The 17,944-nt window shown below is 46.0% G+C and overlaps 1 protein-coding gene across 5 annotated transcripts in view; it reads left to right on the top strand.

The window, feature by feature from the left end:
• The first annotated feature begins 18 nt into the window (after positions 1 to 18).
• The window catches only part of LOC117268970 (integrin alpha-3-like), a 34,501-nt gene continuing 16,575 nt past the window's right edge, over positions 19 to 17,944 (top strand). The window contains exons 1-13 of one of the 5 annotated variants that reach the window (XM_078161778.1): positions 19 to 345; positions 748 to 1,552; positions 2,682 to 2,851; positions 6,709 to 6,836; positions 9,321 to 9,406; positions 12,610 to 12,746; positions 14,642 to 14,748; positions 14,833 to 14,925; positions 15,435 to 15,494; positions 15,730 to 15,883; positions 16,241 to 16,434; positions 16,532 to 16,620; positions 16,694 to 16,827. In XM_078161778.1, the coding sequence (XP_078017904.1) occupies positions 2,694 to 2,851; positions 6,709 to 6,836; positions 9,321 to 9,406; positions 12,610 to 12,746; positions 14,642 to 14,748; positions 14,833 to 14,925; positions 15,435 to 15,494; positions 15,730 to 15,883; positions 16,241 to 16,434; positions 16,532 to 16,620; positions 16,694 to 16,827 (1,340 nt within the window). In that variant the 5' untranslated portion in view covers positions 19 to 345; positions 748 to 1,552; positions 2,682 to 2,693. Of the gene's footprint in view, positions 356 to 524; positions 1,553 to 2,681; positions 2,852 to 6,708; positions 6,837 to 9,320; positions 9,407 to 12,609; positions 12,747 to 14,641; positions 14,749 to 14,832; positions 14,926 to 15,434; positions 15,495 to 15,729; positions 15,884 to 16,240; positions 16,435 to 16,531; positions 16,621 to 16,693; positions 16,828 to 17,944 lie in introns of those variants that run through there. The other 4 variants (XM_078161777.1, XM_078161780.1, XM_078161779.1 and 1 more) reach the window with 4 other exon arrangements.

Below are 17,944 nucleotides of genomic sequence, written 5' to 3'. Positions count from 1 at the left end.
TGAACATAATGATATGTGTTCAGAGATCTCTGTGTGAAACAAACCTCTGAAACATTTTAACTAAATTTTTAGAAGTTTTTATTTGACAAACATCTAAAGAGTCCGATTGTTTCAGAGTTAAAGTGTTTCCCAGAGGTCAGAGAGAGTCTGATGAACGGCTCCACCTGCTGGACACAAAACAAACTGCAGCTGAAACATGTTGAAACATCAGAGCCTCAGATTCAGAAGATTAAAACATCAAGACGACAAGAGGAAGTGGAAACAGACTCTGTGAGACTGATCTGAGCCGCACGCACCTGCTTCAACACACCGTCAATAAAACCAAAGAGACGTGTGAAAGGTCTGGTGAGTTCAGGTGCAGCTTTAAACAGGAACTCTTTGATCAGTTGGTCTTTGTTACTTTCAGGTTACTGTTGTTGCCTCTGATTGGCTATTGTTGTGTGTGTGTGTGTGTGTGTGTGTGTGTGCGGGTGTGCGTGCGTGTGTGTGTGTGTGTGTGTGCGTGTGTGTGCAGGAGCAGATACAATCTGTGTGTGTTCAGGTTAAAGTTGTGTTTTTAACAGCAGCAGCTGGTCACATAATGATCCACCGCTCATGGCTCCGCCTCCACACACACACACCCCCATCCATCACAGCATGATCAGTGTTTGTCTGACGCTGCTCGTTGTGGAGGAGCTGCTGACTATGAACACATGAATGTCTCTATCTAGAGTCAGTGTTTGGTTTGTCTGCTCTGGGCTACTGTAGAAACATGGCGGCAACATGGTGATCTCTGTAGACGAGGACCTGTTCCCTCTGGAGATATGAACAGCTCAGTCTGAGGGAACCAGAACACAAACATCTGGAGCTTCACACTCTCTGATGATAGGACGCACTCGGCTGATGTCACCTCCTCAGGACGTCGTCCTTCATCACCTGAATGTTTTGAATCAAACCAACATAAACACGGTGAGGTCGTCTACGAGTGTCCTCACAAGTCCAGTACAACAACTGAGTGTGTTCTGCAGCTGATTGGATGTTTTCTGAAAATCAGGAAAAAAAGAGGAAAAGACAGGAAGTGCTCACAAAGACAGGAAGCTGAAATAAGACGCGTGTGTTACTCTGTGTGTGTGTGTGTGTGTGTGTGTACATGTCACAGTCAAAGTTCAGGCCTCATAATCTTTGTCAAACATTCACTTTCACACAAACAGTAACACACACAAACATTAAAACAACAGTGTGTGTGTGCAGAGACAATCAAGGTGCCCTCACACACCCAAACATCCTGAATCCATTTATGACGTGTGTGTGTGTGTGTGTGTGTGTGTGTTACTGTGTGTGTGTGTGTGTGTTACTGTGTGTGTGTTACTGTGTGTGGGCGGAGAGACATGATTTCATTTCAGGGCGAGTGAGCACCACTGAAGAATGAGAATGAGAGAGAGAGGAGGCAACTGAGCGCGCTCAGATCAGATCAGTCTGCAGACGGAGGAGCAGTCAGGAGGAGCAGGCAGACGGAGGAGCAGACGGAGCTCAACAGGAATCGAACCTGTGGACGTTCATTAACAGACGACAGGTTTGATTTTCTTCTTCTTGTGTTTGTGTTCAGATCATTTCTGTCAATCAAACAGTTAATGTTTATTTAGTGTAATGAGAGTCAGCAGAGAGTCTGAGACTGAAGATAAAGTCTCACCATCCTCATCATCATCATCCTCATCATCATCATCATCATCATCATCATCATCATCATCATGGTCAGAGACACTTAGTGGATCCTCAGGAGGAAACTGTGGTTTGTTACGACAGTGTGTGTGTAAAAAATCTTAAATGGCTTCTGTTGGGTCTGCAGATTAAAGTCCTCTCAGATATTTGGGATCAGAGGAGAAACTGAACAGGAAGTAGATTTTACAAACATGACGTCCTCGTACGGGGACACTGGGTTTACAGTTTATTTCAACACCTGAATGCAGCTGTGTAAAAACTAAATCACGAATAATGGACCAAATCTAAAAGTCATGTGATCTGTTTGTTTTGTTGCTCCATGATCAGAATGTCCCGCTGTCTGTAGAGACACTTTGTCTCACCTGATTGGTCGGTGTGATAATATGACAACAAAGTCCAGACGTCCTCGCTGACATCTCATCTTGTTCCTGTTGCTAACATCGGTCACATGTTGTCGTATCAAACTACAAACTTTATCAAACATGAAATAAGTCTCAACCCTAACACATGATCAGGTTTTGTCCATTTCTGTGTTGGATCAGCTGCAGACTGACTCTGCAGAGATGGCTGCCATTTTGTTTTCACATGGATCAGTGTGTTGTGATTCTGCCTCCACTAGATGAGACAAAAAGCGTCCAGGATCATTGATGACAGGTCTGAGTGACGCATGATGGATGTGATGTCATCATCTGAGGACATTAATTGAATCTTGACAGAGGAAGAGGTCAACACATAAACATGTCATTAGTCATGTGACTGTACAGAGCAGATGACCCGGGGCAGAGCCCTGTGGGACTCCTCACACTGAATCATTCATGTCACCTGACACAGATCAGTTACACGTTCATTGAGACCGACAGGTGAGTTTGTGTTCAGAGCGTTGGTCACGTGACTTCAGGAAACAGCTGACAAACACTTCCTGTTTTCTATCATCAGGTGTCAGTCATCACCTGTCTGACATGTTGTTGTTGTCATCCTCCCAGGTGTGCGTCTCCATGGCGACAGATGTGTGTGTGCTGCTAAGCGTGTGGGTCGGTGTGTGCGTGGCGTTCAACCTCGACACGTCGTTCCCGCTGCTGAAGAGGGGCCGAGACGGAAGTCTGTTCGGACTGTCTGTGGCTCTGCACCAAGACCTGAAGACCGACCGTTACTTGTGAGTAACACCTGTGTGTGTGTGAGTGTGTGTGTGTGTGTATTCTCAGGTGTGTCCAGGTAAATGATTGACTCTGGCCGTCACCGTTCAGACTTCCTGTGTGTGTTGACATTTGTCCTCATTAGTCAGCTGGTTGTTTGTCAGCCTGTGGTCAGCCCTTTGTCAGCTCTTTGTCGGCTCTTTGTCGGCTCTTTGTCAGCCCTTTGTCGGCTCTTTGTCGGCTCTTTGTCGGCCCTTTGTCGGCCCTTTGTCGGCTCTTTGTCGGCTCTTTGTCGGCTCTTTGTCGGCCCTTTGTCGGCCCTTTGTCGGCCCTTTGTCGGCTCTTTGTCGGCTCTTTGTCGGCTCTTTGTCAGCCCTTTGTCAGCCTGTGGTCAGCCCTTTGTCAGCCCTTTGTCGGCTCTTTGTCGGCTCTTTGTCGGCTCTTTGTCGGCCCTTTGTCGGCTCTTTGTCGGCTCTTTGTCGGCTCTTTGTCGGCTCTTTGTCAGCCCTTTGTCAGCCCTTTGTCGGCTCTTTGTCGGCTCTTTGTCGGCTCTTTGTCGGCCCTTTGTCGGCTCTTTGTCGGCTCTTTGTCAGCCCTTTGTCGGCTCTTTGTCGGCTCTTTGTCAGCCTGTGGTCAGCCCTTTGTCAGCCCTTTGTCGGCTCTTTGTCGGCTCTTTGTCGGCTCTTTGTTGGCCCTTTGTCGGCCCTTTGTCGGCTCTTTGTCGGCTCTTTGTCAGCCCTTTGTCAGCCCTTTGTCCACTCTTTGTCGGCTCTTTGTCGGCTCTTTGTCGGCTCTTTGTCGGCTCTTTGTCAGCCCTTTGTCAGCCTGTGGTCAGCCCTTTGTCGGCCCTTTGTCCACTCTTTGTCGGCTCTTTGTCAGCTCTTTGTCAGCTCTTTGTCAGCCCTTTGTCGGCCCGTGGTCGGCCCGTGGTCGGCTCTTTGTTGCTTCTCAGAGTGTTGTGGTGGCAAACAGTTGTTTAATCAACAGTTTAAAGGAAAAGTCTTCACACGTCGGCTGTCTTTCTTGAATTTTATTGAGCATTTGCGAATGGAGATAATAACAATACAAACCACATGAACAGTCAGTCAGTGAATGAATGCCTACATCAGCCCTGCTGTCTTTTTAGTTCCCATAACACATGCACATCGATAGTCAAAATACATGACGCTCAGGTGGTTTGACATTCCTTGGACACAACGTCTCTTGAGACTAACAAGGACACTTCGTGTCTGAGCTTCCTTGGCTCGTAACCTTGGTGTCTCTCACTGCTGTCACAGTAGGGGTTAAATGAGCAACATCATACATCATAGCAATACCAAATACCAGAATTTTCCATCACACTCCACCCTTTTTAGCATTCTCATGCTAAACCATGAGCATGGAAAATTCCCCATTATCTAACGATCTTATGACCTCCGAGTACCACCCGTACCAGCCAAACACCAGTATCACCAGCATCCAACATGAGAGACGAAACCAGGCAGAAGTTACAGGCCAATACAACAGTGAGCACGGTTACATGCACACAATAATCAGATAACTGGTAATAATCCGATTTGAGGCGTTTAGGTGCACTGTAATAATCTGATAATCAGAAAAACCTGGTTTACATGATTCAGTCCTTCAGTTGGATTTCTCCTCAAGTACATGACATAAAACTCAAACTTCCTGTTACAGTAGGTACTCATATCCTTGAAAAACCTCGAAAAGTATGCAAGTCATATATTTGCAGAATAAAGCACTCATCATGCTGACAGCTTATATTCTTACAGTACTGTTTGTTTTTATCATTAACAAATACATGTGAGAGCATTCTAATGTGTAGTTTATCAGTGTGGAGCCAGTTTTACATACTTTGGGTAGATTCAGAGTAAAAGTACTGCAAAGTGCAATATACAAGTGTATTGTATATAAACTTGTCACACAAAGTGCATAACATATAAGTAAGATAAAATAAAAGTGACAATTTAAACACTGAGAATATAAAAATATATTATTTTATGTAAAATCTTTATCTGAAAGGAAACAAAAGCTGTCAGATTAACGTAGTGGAGTAGAAAGTACAATATTTCCCTCTAAAATGTAGTGGAGTGGGAGTGTAAAACAGCAAAACCTGAAAGAAACCAGATTAAAGGGTATACATGCACCGAGTAATCTGACTATTGGGGACAAAGCTAGGTGTGTTTATCTGATTTCTCATAATCAGATAATGGCTTTTATCTGATAAAGCCTATTGGATCATGCTGTTTATATGACCACTTGAATAATCAGGTAACTCCAGAAATCAGTTTATTAGTGTGCATGTAAACACGCTCAGTGTAAACGTGAGGATTTAAGGACGTACATAAAGTGAAATGTCTGAAATGTTTCAGCAGAGTTATTATAAACTTTATTCAAATCACATTCAATGACAATATTCTAACATCTAAATGTTCCACAGGTCTGTGTGTCTGTGTGTGTGTGTGTGTGTGTGTGTGTGTGTGTGTGTGTGTCTGTGTCTGTGTGTCTGTGTGTGTGTGTGTGTGTGTGTGTGTGTGTGTGTGTGCGTGTGTGTCTGTGTGTGTGTGTGTGTGTGTCTGTGTGTCTGTGTGTGTGTGTGTGTGTGTGTGTGTGTGTCTGTGTGTGTGTGTGTGTGTGTGTGTCTGTGTGTGTGTGTGTGTGTGTGTGTCTGTGTGTGTGTGTGTGTCTGTGTGTCTGTGTGTGTGTGTGTGTGTGTGTGTCTGCAGTGTAATAACTTGCTGCCTGAGCAGTTCTGTAAATAAAAAATCCTTTAACCCTGTTGGAGCGCAGGAATTCAGACACACACACACACACACACACACACACAGTCAGGTGAACGCCCTGCAGCATTAATAATGTGTTCAGATTCTCCTGGAGTCTCAGGAAACATCAAGAGGTCCTGGAGGAGCTCTGGGGAGTCCTTGATGTCCTTGGGAGGTTTGATGGAACCTGGAGAAAGTTTGAGAAAGGTTCCAGGGGTCCTTAAAGCCCCAGTGAAGGTTTGAGGAGTCCAGAGTGATGAGGTCACTCAGAGGTCACCCAGCTGTCCGTCTCCACTGTCTCCATGACGACCGTCTCTTTATGATCTCTAATTGGATTGGCTGCTAATGGACACACACACACACACACACACACACACACACACACACAAACAGTTCAGGGGTCAGGAGGTCAATGTGTCCTCTGATTGGTTAGTGTCCTGCCCATCAGGAGCCTCTCCCTCTGTGATTGGTTAGTGTCCTGCCCATCAGGAGCCTCTCCCTCTGTGATTGGTTAGTGTCAGAGTGAGCAGGTCAGTGAGAGCCAATCAGAGGCAGAGTGAGGCAGAAGGGGGCAGGTCATTCCTTGAGGAGGTTCCAGACCTTGAAGAGTCCTGGCTGTCCGTCTCACCTTCAGTCTGAACGGCGTCCTGCTGTCAGGTCGCATGACGTCATGTCTGACAGGAAGGCACAGCCATGACTTCATCACCACGGTAACACCTGAGCTGAAATCAGATCTGAGGACAGGAGACAGGAAATGAAACTCAGACACACACACACACACACACACACACACACACACACACACAGAGCCAGACTTAGGACAGTCACTGGTGTTGGTGGGCGGAGTCATCCATCACTGGTTTATAAAGCAGCTGATCTGAGTCACATGACTTTACCTCCTCATCAGGAGACGTTACATGAGACACCAGACGAGACTGTGTGTGTGTGTGTGTGTGTGTGTGTGTGTGTGTGTCCTTCAGACATCTCTTCATTAACTGAATGTTAACGACTACAGTAGAACTCCAGGTGTCCCTGAAGGACAGACTGTTGTCTCTACAGCTGGACTCTCACCTGTCTCACCTGTCTCACCTGTCTCATCTGTCTCATCCTGACAGGCTATTGGTGGGAGCTCCGAGGGAGAAGGCGGAGCCTAATGTTCCAGCCAATCGAACAGGAGGAGTGTACAGCTGTCCGATCACTGCTGACCAATCAGAGTGCAGCAGGATGAAGCTCATAGACCCAGGTGATCTCACCAGACAACACACACACACACACAAACAAAACAACAACACACAGGTGATGCTGTCGTGGTCAGAAGAGAAACAGACTGAAAAACAAACCGTAATACGTTCACTGACATCATGTCACCTGAGAGATGACATCACACCCTCAGGTGACTCTGCCGTCTCAGCTGTTTACTGGACGTCTGACGTCACGTCATGTGACCACTGAATGTCATCCTGACAGTCAGAACTCAGGGCTCGCTGCTCCTGTGATGTTATCTGTGTGCTGGTGCATTATGGGTAGTCCATCCCTCAGAGAGAAGGGACAGCTGCAGTCTGTTTCTGATAACGCTCTGCCCTGAGTGGGCTGTAATCTGTGGTAACCACGGCAACGGCCAATCAGAGGGGTTTATTTTTACACACAGATGAACTGTGTGTGTGTGTGTGTGTGTGTGTGAGACTCTCCTGGGGGGTATTCCATCAAGCAGGCTGAAGGCAAATCCAGGCTTAAATGGCCAAGTCTGGCTAATGTGAGCCAGAGTTCTGTTCCATCAAACTGAGCCACAACTCCGTTCCATCAAGGTGGTTAACCTGAATCCCAGCCTAGTAACCATGGTAACTTATGCTGCCGGGCAATCCTGGTCTGTAGCAGGATTAAGGTGAGGATTAGCTCCATTTATGATCAACAGACAGACACCTAAAAGACAGTTCTGCCAGAGCTTTACACACTCACAACTGTCATGATAAAATAATATGTAGATTATAAAATATATAACATAATTAATTAAAAAAAATTAACTATTAAAAAAACAAATTAAAACGTAACAAAAATAAAATACTTAAAAAAACAACAGTAAAGCCAAAATCAAACTAATAACAACAAAACTATAATTAAATGAAACTGAGGCATTAAAAAAAGATTGTACATGAATATGTGATTGCCCCCCATCCCCACCACACTCTGTTTCCAATTGGCTAGCAAATTCACAGCCAACTAAGGTCAACTGACAACGGCCAGAGAAGGAGAGGGACACACCCAGAGAGACACAGAGACAGAGAAAGAGAGAGTAAATTAGGAAATAATGGCATGACCCTTCATCGAGGATCCTGTTGATGAGGAGGCCCACATTGTCCAGAGCCTTCCAACCACCACCAGCCCCAAGGGTCTTCCAGGACAGGACCAGCCCATTGATACAGACAGACTCCTATCTGTGGGAGAGGTACCGGTTCAGCAGGCAGAGCATAGTGTATCTATGCAGTTTGCTGGAACCACACATTATAACGGTCACACGCCGCAGCCAGTCTCTGACCACTGTGCAGTCAGTCTGTATTGCACTGAGGTTCTTTGCTAGCGGTACATTCCTGTACAGTGCTGGTGATGCTGAGAGGATAAGTAAGGCAGCTGTTTGCAGAGAGGTAAAAAAGGTGTATTTTCTATTCATTTTGATTATTTCTAGCATCACCATACATCATGCATAGGGCTTGATTTGTTCACATTAACATATGGTTATCTGTTATATTTATGAATTAACCATGACGCAAAGCAACCACATTAAAATGGGACACACACCACTGAGGTCTGTCTGTTCCTCATCCTATAGCACACTCCATACATTTAAGGGGATTTTCCTTATTTTGATATAATAAGAGATAGAGCTCACAGGTGACTCCCACATGATGAGAAATAGATAACTGATTCACTCTCACCTGCATTCACTTAATAGTTTTCCTCATCTCCACTGAACTGATGGATTTGCTAAATGTCATTTTCTACAATCAATAGATAAATGTAATGTGATTATTTCCTATAAACTGATCATTTCAGAAATGTCATAATCTACGATCAATTATGTGATAAATGTGATGATTGAATAAAATAGTTTGATTAAATGCATCATCTGAACTTTACATAGGAATCAAATGTGATAAACAGTCTGTCACTAATATTAATTTACACATGTGGTTAATTTCATTAGGCAGACTTGAACTGTCAAATTTAACAGGTGTTCTTATCTACATATATTTTGTCCCTTTGATGCAGGATTTATAGAACATGATATTATGCTGAAATGCTGAATTTTCTTTGTCACTTACACATTTAGCCTGTCAGCAATATTCCGTCATGCCACCTGCCTTGCTTTATTAATCTGCAGTATTGCCTTTGTTCCTAATCATGTCCTTATAGTCCTCATACACTTCCATAAGGAGCGTTTGCTCCGCCACAGAAAAAGCCTCTGCTCGCTCCTTTCCTTTGCTTTTTGACACTCTGCAACATGTTCGGCACTCGACTAGTTTGGGCTTTTTTTTTCCCCTGGGCGCGTGCATGAGTTGAGGCTTAACAGGTGAGGCTTGAATTAGTGTCAGTTGGAGCCAGCTGATTTCACTTGATGGAACGGGTCGGAGTTAGATTGGGAGGTGGCGTTTAGTCAGACTTCAAGATTACACCTTAGTCTGGATATTCTTAGCTACGCTGATGGAATACCCCCCTGTGCTTCCTGTTTCAGACCTGAACCTGTCTGAGGACCTGATTGAGGACATGTGGTTGGGCGTCTCAGTGGCGAGTCAGGGCCGACCTGGAGGACGGGTCCTGGTGAGTCTGGGGTCACCATGACGACACTATGACACTATGTCTGAACATAGACTGAACTCAACAGGCATGTGTTAGATACAGGCCTGTCTCAAATACAGAACTCTGGACATGTTGTAGTTTCTTCAGAGTTTTGGATGATGAGGCGTCACAGTCCAGATCACTGCTGTACCTTTAATGCCTGGTTCACACTACATGATATCAGCCTGATGCAGCGACATACGGCGTGAGCTCGGCTCGTGAATGACGATGAGTGTCGTACACAATAATCCGTGGTTTCACCCTGTGTAGTGTGTCATAGTAGACGACAACCGACGCCACGTCTGAGACGCCTCACGACGTCCTGAGAGAAAGTCTAACATGTTTGATTTCCTTTTTGTCTTCCATGACTTCTCCCGTCACAGCCGTCACTGTGACCAATAGGAACACAGAGCGATCTGTTGCCGTGGAAACTGTAGGACAACAACAGCCCTTTATTTATTATTCCCTCTGTGTTTTTATATTTTTACAAATTTTATATTTTTTTCAAACGCAACACTTCCTGTTCTGTTTCAAATTAAAAGCCCATTATAACTTCGGTGGAGAGTCCCTTCATTTTCTAAAAAGGCTTTTATTGTGAAACATTTGCAGGAACTTCCTGTGGAGGATTCAGTGACTGTCATAGTTTGTATGTGGTATCTGGACTTCTCTGAGTTTTTCAGACAGCAGAACTGAGACGTCAACAGTCCACCTGCTGCTCTGAGAGACACTGAGACAACTGTGAGACAGCTCAGTGTCTCTCAGAGGACTCATGTCAAACCACAGCTGAAGGATCTGAGACCACGGGGTCAGATTACAGAGAATACCTGAAGATAAATGAAGCGACTCGTCAGACGGTGAAGTGTGAAGTGATTTTATCATCTGAGGGTTCAGACAGCTGCAGCTCCTTCAGTTGTCCTCTGCAGACGTCCTCCTTCCTCTTCCTCTCCTTCTTCTTCTCTTCCTTCTTCCTCTTCGGCTCCTTCTTCTTCTTCTTCTTCTTCTTCTCCTCCTCCTCCTCCTCCTCCTGCTCTGTCTCCTTCTTCTTCTTCTTCTTCTCCTCCTTCTCCTTCTTCTTCTTCTTCTTCTCCTCCTCCTTCTCCGTCTCCTTCTTCTTCTTCTTCTTCTTCTCCTCCTCCTGCTCCATCTCCTTCTTCTCCTTCTTCTTCTTCTCCTCCTCCTGCTCCGTCTCAGTCTCCTTCTTCTCCTTCTTCTTCTTCTTCTTCTCCTCCTCCTTCTTCTTCTCCTTCTTCTTCTTCTCCTCCTCCTGCTCCGTCTCCTTCTTCTTCTTCTTCTTCTTCTTCTCCTTCTTCTTCTTCTCCTCTTCCTGCTCCGTCTCCTTCTTCTTCTTCTTCTTCTTCTTCTTCTTCTTCTTCTCCTCCTCCTTCTTCTTCTTCTCCTCCTCCTGCTCCGTCTCCTTCTTCTTCTTCTCCTCCTCCTTCTCCTCCTCCTTCTTCTTCTCCTTCTCCTTCTTCTCCTTCTTCTTCTTCTCCTCCTCCTGCTCCGTCTCCTTCTTCTTCTTCTTCTCCTCCTCCTTCTTCTTCTTCTCCTCCTCCTGCTCCGTCTCCTTCTTATTTTTCTTCTCCTCCTCCTGCTCCATCTCCTTCTTCTTCTTCTTCTCCTCCTTCTTCTTCTTCTCCTCCTCCTGCTCCGTCTCCTTCTTATTTTTCTTCTCCTCCTCCTGCTCCGTCTCCTTCTTCTTCTTCTCCTCCTCCTCCTTCTTCTTCTTCTCCTCCTCCTGCTCCGTCTCCTTCTTATTTTTCTTCTCCTCCTCCTGCTCCATCTCCTTCTTCTTCTTCTTCTCCTCCTCCTTCTTCTTCTTCTCCTCCTCCTGCTCCGTCTCCTTCTTATTTTTCTTCTCCTCCTCCTGCTCCATCTCCTTCTTCTTCTTCTTCTCCTCCTTCTTCTTCTTCTCCTCCTCCTGCTCCGTCTCCTTCTTATTTTTCTTCTCCTCCTCCTGCTCCGTCTCCTTCTTCTTCTTCTTCTTCTCCTCCTTCTTCTTCTTCTCCTCCTCCTGCTCCGTCTCCTTCTTCTTCTTCTTCTCCTCCTCCTTCTCCTCCTCCTTCTTCTTCTTCTCCTCCTCCTGCTCCGTCTCCTTCTTCTTCTTCTTCTCCTCCTCCTTCTCCTCCTCCTTCTTCTTCTTCTCCTCCTCCTGCTCCGTCTCCTTCTTCTTCTTCTTCTCCTTCTCATTCTCCTTCTTCTCCTCCTCCTTCTTCTTCTCCGTCTTCTTCTTCTCCTTCTTCTCCTCCTCCTCCTCCTTCTTCTTCTTCTCTGCTTAATTAAGGTTTTTATTTCTCTCCACTGTAGAGTCAATGTAAAATACACTGTTACAAACCTGAACCAGAACCTGAACCAGAACCAGAACCTTTAATGAATCAGCAGGAAACAGTTTCTTTGTTTTCACCTGATCAGCTGTGAGGGTCATAAGGACAGAGGGATGTCGTATGCTGTAAAGCCCTGTGAGGCAAATTGTGATCTGTGATATTGGGCTTTATAAATAAAATTGATTGATTGATTGATTGACCTGTTGTTGGTCTGAATCAGCTCCGTCTGTCTCTGCAGCCACCTGTCTGTTTGTTCAACAGCTCGCTAGGCTAAACTAAGCTAAGCTAAGATAAAAATAAGATAAGTGAAGCGAAGGTAAGCTAAGATAAGAGAAGAGAAAATAAGTGAAGCTACATAAGATAAGAAAAAAATAAGCTAACATAAGCTAAGATAAGCGAAGCTAAGATAAGCGAAGCTAAGATAAGATAAAAATAAGCTAAGATAAGATCAGCTAAGATAAAATAAAATAAGCTAAGATAAGATAAGCTAAGATAAAATAAAATAAGTTAAGATAAGCGAAGCTAAGGTAAGCTAAGATAAGATAAAATAAGCTAAGATAATCTAAGCAAAGATAAGCGAAACTGAGGTAAGCTAAGATAAGATAAGATAAAATAAGCTAAGATAAGAAAAGAAAACATAAGCGAAGCTAAGATAAGCTAAGATAAAATGAGCTAAGATAAGATAAGCTATGTTTAGCTATTAGCATGAACCTTTATAAAGAATAATCCATGTGATAGAATAATAGGTAACTATCAGGTGATGTGACGCAACACTTCAGACTGTGTGTTCTTTAACTTGCTAACCATTTAACCAGCTGTCTGACTAACTAGCCCCCCTCCCCTCCCCCTCCTGTCTCCCTCCAGGCGTGTGGTCATCGCTTCATTAAACTCTACGGAGCGTTCAAACTGAGACACATGATTGGCCGCTGTTATCTCCGTGGAAACGACCTGCAGTACAATGAGACAGACATGCACTGGCAGAACCCCGACCAGCCCTGCAGGTAGGTCACATGACACGTGCAGGTCACATGATGTTCAGGTCACATGACACGTGCAGGTCACATGATGTTCAGGTCACATGACACGTGCAGGTCACATGATGTTCAGGTCACATTATGTTCAGGTCTCATGATGTTCAGGTCACATGATGTTCAGGTCACATGACACGTGCAGGTCACATGATGTTCAGGTCTCATGATGTTCAGGTCACATGATGTTCAGGTCACATGACGTGCAGGTCACATGACACGTGCAGGTCACATGATGTTCAGGTCTCATGATGTTCAGGTCTCATGATGTTCAGGTCACATGATGTTCAGGTCACATGACGTGCAGGTCACATGATGTTGAGGTCATTTGATGTTCAGGTCACTTGATGTTCAGGTCTCATGATCAGGTCACATGATGTTCAGGTCACATGACACATGCAGGTCACATGATGTTCAGGTCTCATGATGTTCAGGTCACATGACACATGCAGGTCACATGATGTTCAGGTCTCATGATGTTCAGGTCACATGATGTTCAGGTCACATGACACGTGCAGGTCACATGATGTTCAGGTCTCATGATGTTCAGGTCTCATGATGTTCAGGTCACATGATGTTCAGGTCACATGACGTGCAGGTCACATGATGTTGAGGTCATTTGATGTTCAGGTCACTTGATGTTCAGGTCTCATGATCAGGTCACATGATGTTCAGGTCACATGACACATGCAGGTCATATGATGTTCAGGTCTCATGATGTTCAGGTCACATGACACATGCAGGTCACATGATGTTCAGGTCTCATGATGTTCAGGTCACATGACACATGCAGGTCACATGATGTTCAGGTCTCATGATGTTCAGGTCACATGATGTTCAGGTCACATGACATGTGCAGGTCACATGATGTTGAGGTCACTTGATGTTCAGGTCCCTTGATGTTCAGGTCACATGACACGTGCAGGTCACATGATGTTCAGGTCTCATGATGTTCAGGTCACATGATGTTCAGGTCTCATGACACGTGCAAATCACATGATGTTCAGGTCTCATGATGTTCAGGTCACATGACACATGCAGGTCACATGATGTTCAGGTCTCATGACACATGCAAATCACCTGATGTTCAGGTCTCATGATGTTCAGGTCACATGACACACGCAGGTCACATGATGTTCATGTCTCATGATGTTCAGGTCACATGATGTTCAGGTCACATGACACATGCAGGTCACATGATATTCATGTCTCATGATGTTCAGGTCTCAAGATGTTCAGGTCTCATGATGTTCAGGTCACATGATGTTCAGGTCTCATGACACGTGCAAATCACATGATGTTCAGGTCTCATGATGTTCAGGTCACATGATGTTCAGGTCACATGACACGCAGGTCACATGATGTTCAGGTCTCATGATGTTCAGGTCACATGATGTTCAGGTCACATGACACACGCAGGTCACATGATGTTCAGGTCACATGACACACGCAGGTCACATGATGTTCAGGTCTCATGATGTTCAGGTCACATGATGTTCAGGTCTCAAGATGTTCAGGTCTCATGATGTTCAGGTCACATGATGTTCAGGTCACATGACACGCGCAGGTCACATGATGTTCAGGTCTCATGATGTTCAGGTCACATGACACATGCAGGTCACATGATGTTCAGGTCTCATGACACGTGCAAATCACATGATGTTCAGGTCACATGATGTTCAGGTCTCATGATGTTCAGGTCACATGACACATGCAGGTCACATGATGTTCAGGTCTCATGACACGTGCAAATCACATGATGTTCAGGTCACATGATGTTCAGGTCACATGACACACGCAGGTCACATGATGTTCATGTCTCATGATGTTCAGGTCACATGTAAAGGTGTGTCTGTGTGTGTGTTCAGTCACCTGGGTGATGTCAGCACAGAGGTCATGTGTAACATGGGGATTTCTGCCACCATCACTCAGACTGAGGTCATCGTCGGCTCACCTGGAAGCTTCGAATGGCAAGGTGAGTTTCTCTCCCTTCTGTCTGACGCCTGTCCGTCTGTCCAGGTAAACAGGTGTGTGTGTTTCCTGTGTGTGTGTTTTGTAGGAAACGTCCATGTCTCCTGGATGAATCCAGACGTCGTCTTTGACACTCAGAGGAGCTCCTTCCCCAACATGGAGCGCAGGAACATTTATATAGGTGAACTGTCCCTTTAAATCCTCCTCCTCCTCCTCCTCATCACTCAGTGACATGTTGATGTCGTTCAGTTCTGTGTTTCTGTGTCTCTGATAACAAACGTCCATTAATCAAACAAGACAAAGTTAAAACCCAGAACATGGGCGGAGCCAGTGTGAGGTGATACAGGGCTTTTATTTTGAAAGAACGACTTTTAATTTGAAACAGGAAGTGGCCAGCATATACCCATGGACTCATGGACTTTTGTTCCCCATGGCTGATTCACTTACAGACATGGTCCCGTTGTTACAACAACACACCCCTCATCTTTGGCCCCGCCCACTGATCATCTGAGGATTTTAACTTTTCTTCAGTTGATCTGAACAGGAAGTGCTCATCAGTCAGATCACTGAGACACAGTGACATCACTTCCTGTGTCAATACACACTCATATTAACATGAGATCTGTGTGTGTGTGTCTGTGTGTGTGTGTGTCTGTGTGTGTGTGTGTGTGTCTGTGTGTGTGTGTGCAGGATACTCAGTGACTCAGGCTCGTCGTCTTCTCTCTCAGGACGATGAAACCATAGTAACAGGTGACAACTCCTTTACCTTCATTCTCACTGAGCAGCTGGACTGATGTATTGATTATGGATGTATTGATTGGTGCATTGATTATTCATGTATTGATTGGTATAATGATTATTGGTGTATTGATTGGTGTATTGATTATGGATGGATTGATTGGTGTATTGATTATTGATGTATTGATGATTGGTGTATTGATTGGTGTATTGATTATTGATGTATTGATTGGTGCATTGATTCCAGGAGCTCCTAAGGACAGTAAAGAGGACGCTCGTGGCTCTGTGCTGCTCGCCGTCAAACGTTCAGACGGACTGCTGACTCAGCAGACTCTGCGCGGTGAACAGATGGGCTCGTACTTCGGTAACGTCGTGGCAACCGCTGATCTCAACAATGATGGGTAACGAAAGGTTGACAGGTCACATGATTCAAACTGAGGTCACTTCCTGTTTGTCGTCTGCTCCGTCAGAAAACAAAAATCAAACACAGAAAATCGATACTGCGACACATCGTGATATTTTTGTGCGGTGATAACGTCTCACAGCGCCAAGGATCACATTTTATCATATGACCTGATGAAAAGATAATCAGAGACATTCTGTCTGAACACGCTGATGACAAACTCTGAGGACCTTTGATTTGAAACTTAACGTGTGATGTCATATTTCCTGTCATGAATGCAACAGCAGATGATTTCAGATATGATTTATGATCTCATGGCGTTCTGATGACGACAGACCGTCCTTCTGTCCTACAGGTGGAATGACCTGCTGGTGGGCGCTCCTTTTTACTTCCACCGTCAGCAGGAGGCGGGTGGAGCCGTGTACGTCTACATGAACGCAGGAGGTCGCTTTGATCCTGAGCCCAGCGTGGTGCTGAGAGGACCGGCTGGCTCGGCCTTCGGGATGGCTGTTAGCGCCGCCGGAGACCTGAACCAAGATGGCTTCCAGGGTGAGAAACTGAGAATAAATTGATATTACAGAACCACAGAAGAAGAGGCTGCTGACCTGTGTGTGTGTGTGTGTGTGTGTGTGTGTGTGCGTTTCAGACTTCGCAGTCGGAGCTCCGTTCCATGAAAAAGGAAGTGTGATGATCTGGAGCGGGAGCAGCGAGGGGGTCACCACAGAGCCCAGTCAGGTGTGACAGTGAACGTAGTGTCTGTATGAGAGTATGTAGATCACATCTGTAACCCCGCCCCCTCTGTCTGCAGGTGATACGGGGCAGCAGAGTCTCTGCGGCGTTCAGTACCTTCGGATACTCTCTGTCTGCAGGACTCGATGTCGACGGCAACAAATATCCAGACCTGCTGATCGGCTCTCTGGACGACACCGTTGCTCTGCTCAGGTGCGATAAACATTTCTGGTCACATGACACGAACTAAAGGGTGGTGAAGCCCCTCTGTGTGGAGTTTGCATGTTCTGACTGAGTTTCCTCCAGGTGCTCCGACATGTTCTCCCTGTGTCAGCGTGGGTTTCCTCCAGGTGCTCCCACATGTTCTCCCTGTGTCAGCATGGGTTTCCTCCAGGTGCTCTGACATGTTCTCCCTGTGTCAGCGTGGGTTTCCTCCAGGTGCTCTGACATGTTCTCCCCGTGTCAGTCTGGGTTTCCTCCAGGTGCTCTGACATGTTCTCACCATGTCAGTGTGGGTTTCCTCCAGGTGCTCTGACATGTTCTCCCTGTGTCAGTGTGGGTTTCCTCCAGGTGCTCTGACATGTTCTCCTTGTGTCAGCTTGGGTTTCCTCCAGGTGCTCCCACATGTTCTCCCTGTGTCAGCTTGGGCTTCCTCCAGGTGCTCTGACATGTTCTCCCTGTGTCAGCGTGGGTTTCCTCCAGGTGCTCTGACATGTTCTCCCTGTGTCAGCGTGGGTTTCCTCCAGGTGCTCTGACATGTTCTCCCTGTGTCAGTGTGGGTTTCCTCCAGGTGCTCCGACATCTTCTTCCCGTGTCAGCGTGGGTTTCCTCCAGGTGCTCTGACATGTTCTCCCCGTGTCAGCGTGGGTTTCCTCCAGGTGCTCTGATGTTCTCCCCGTGTCAGCGTGGGTTTCCTCCAGGTGCTCCGACATCTTCTTCCCGTGTCAGCGTGGGTTTCCTCCAGGTGCTCTGATGTTCTCCCCGTGTCAGCGTGGGTTTCCTCCAGGTGCTCCGACATGTTCTCCCTGTGTCAGCGTGGGTTTCCTCCAGGTGCTCCCACATGTTCTCCCTGTGTCAGCGTGGGTTTCCTCCAGGTGCTCTGACATGTTCTCCCCGTGTCAGCGTGGGTTTCCTCCAGGTGCTCTGACATGTTCTCCCTGTGTCAGCGTGGGTTTCCTCCAGGTGCTCTGACATGTTCTCCCTGTGTCAGCGTGGGTTTCCTCCAGGTGCTCTGACATGTTCTCCCTGTGTCAGCATGGGTTTCCTCCAGGTGCTCTGACATGTTCTCCCTGTGTCAGCATGGGTTTCCTCCAGGTGCTCTGACATGTTC

Source organism: Epinephelus lanceolatus, chromosome 18 (assembly GCF_041903045.1).
Source record: "Epinephelus lanceolatus isolate andai-2023 chromosome 18, ASM4190304v1, whole genome shotgun sequence".
NCBI lineage: Eukaryota > Metazoa > Chordata > Actinopteri > Perciformes > Serranidae > Epinephelus > Epinephelus lanceolatus.
This window is presented reverse-complemented; position numbering and strand designations above follow the sequence as displayed.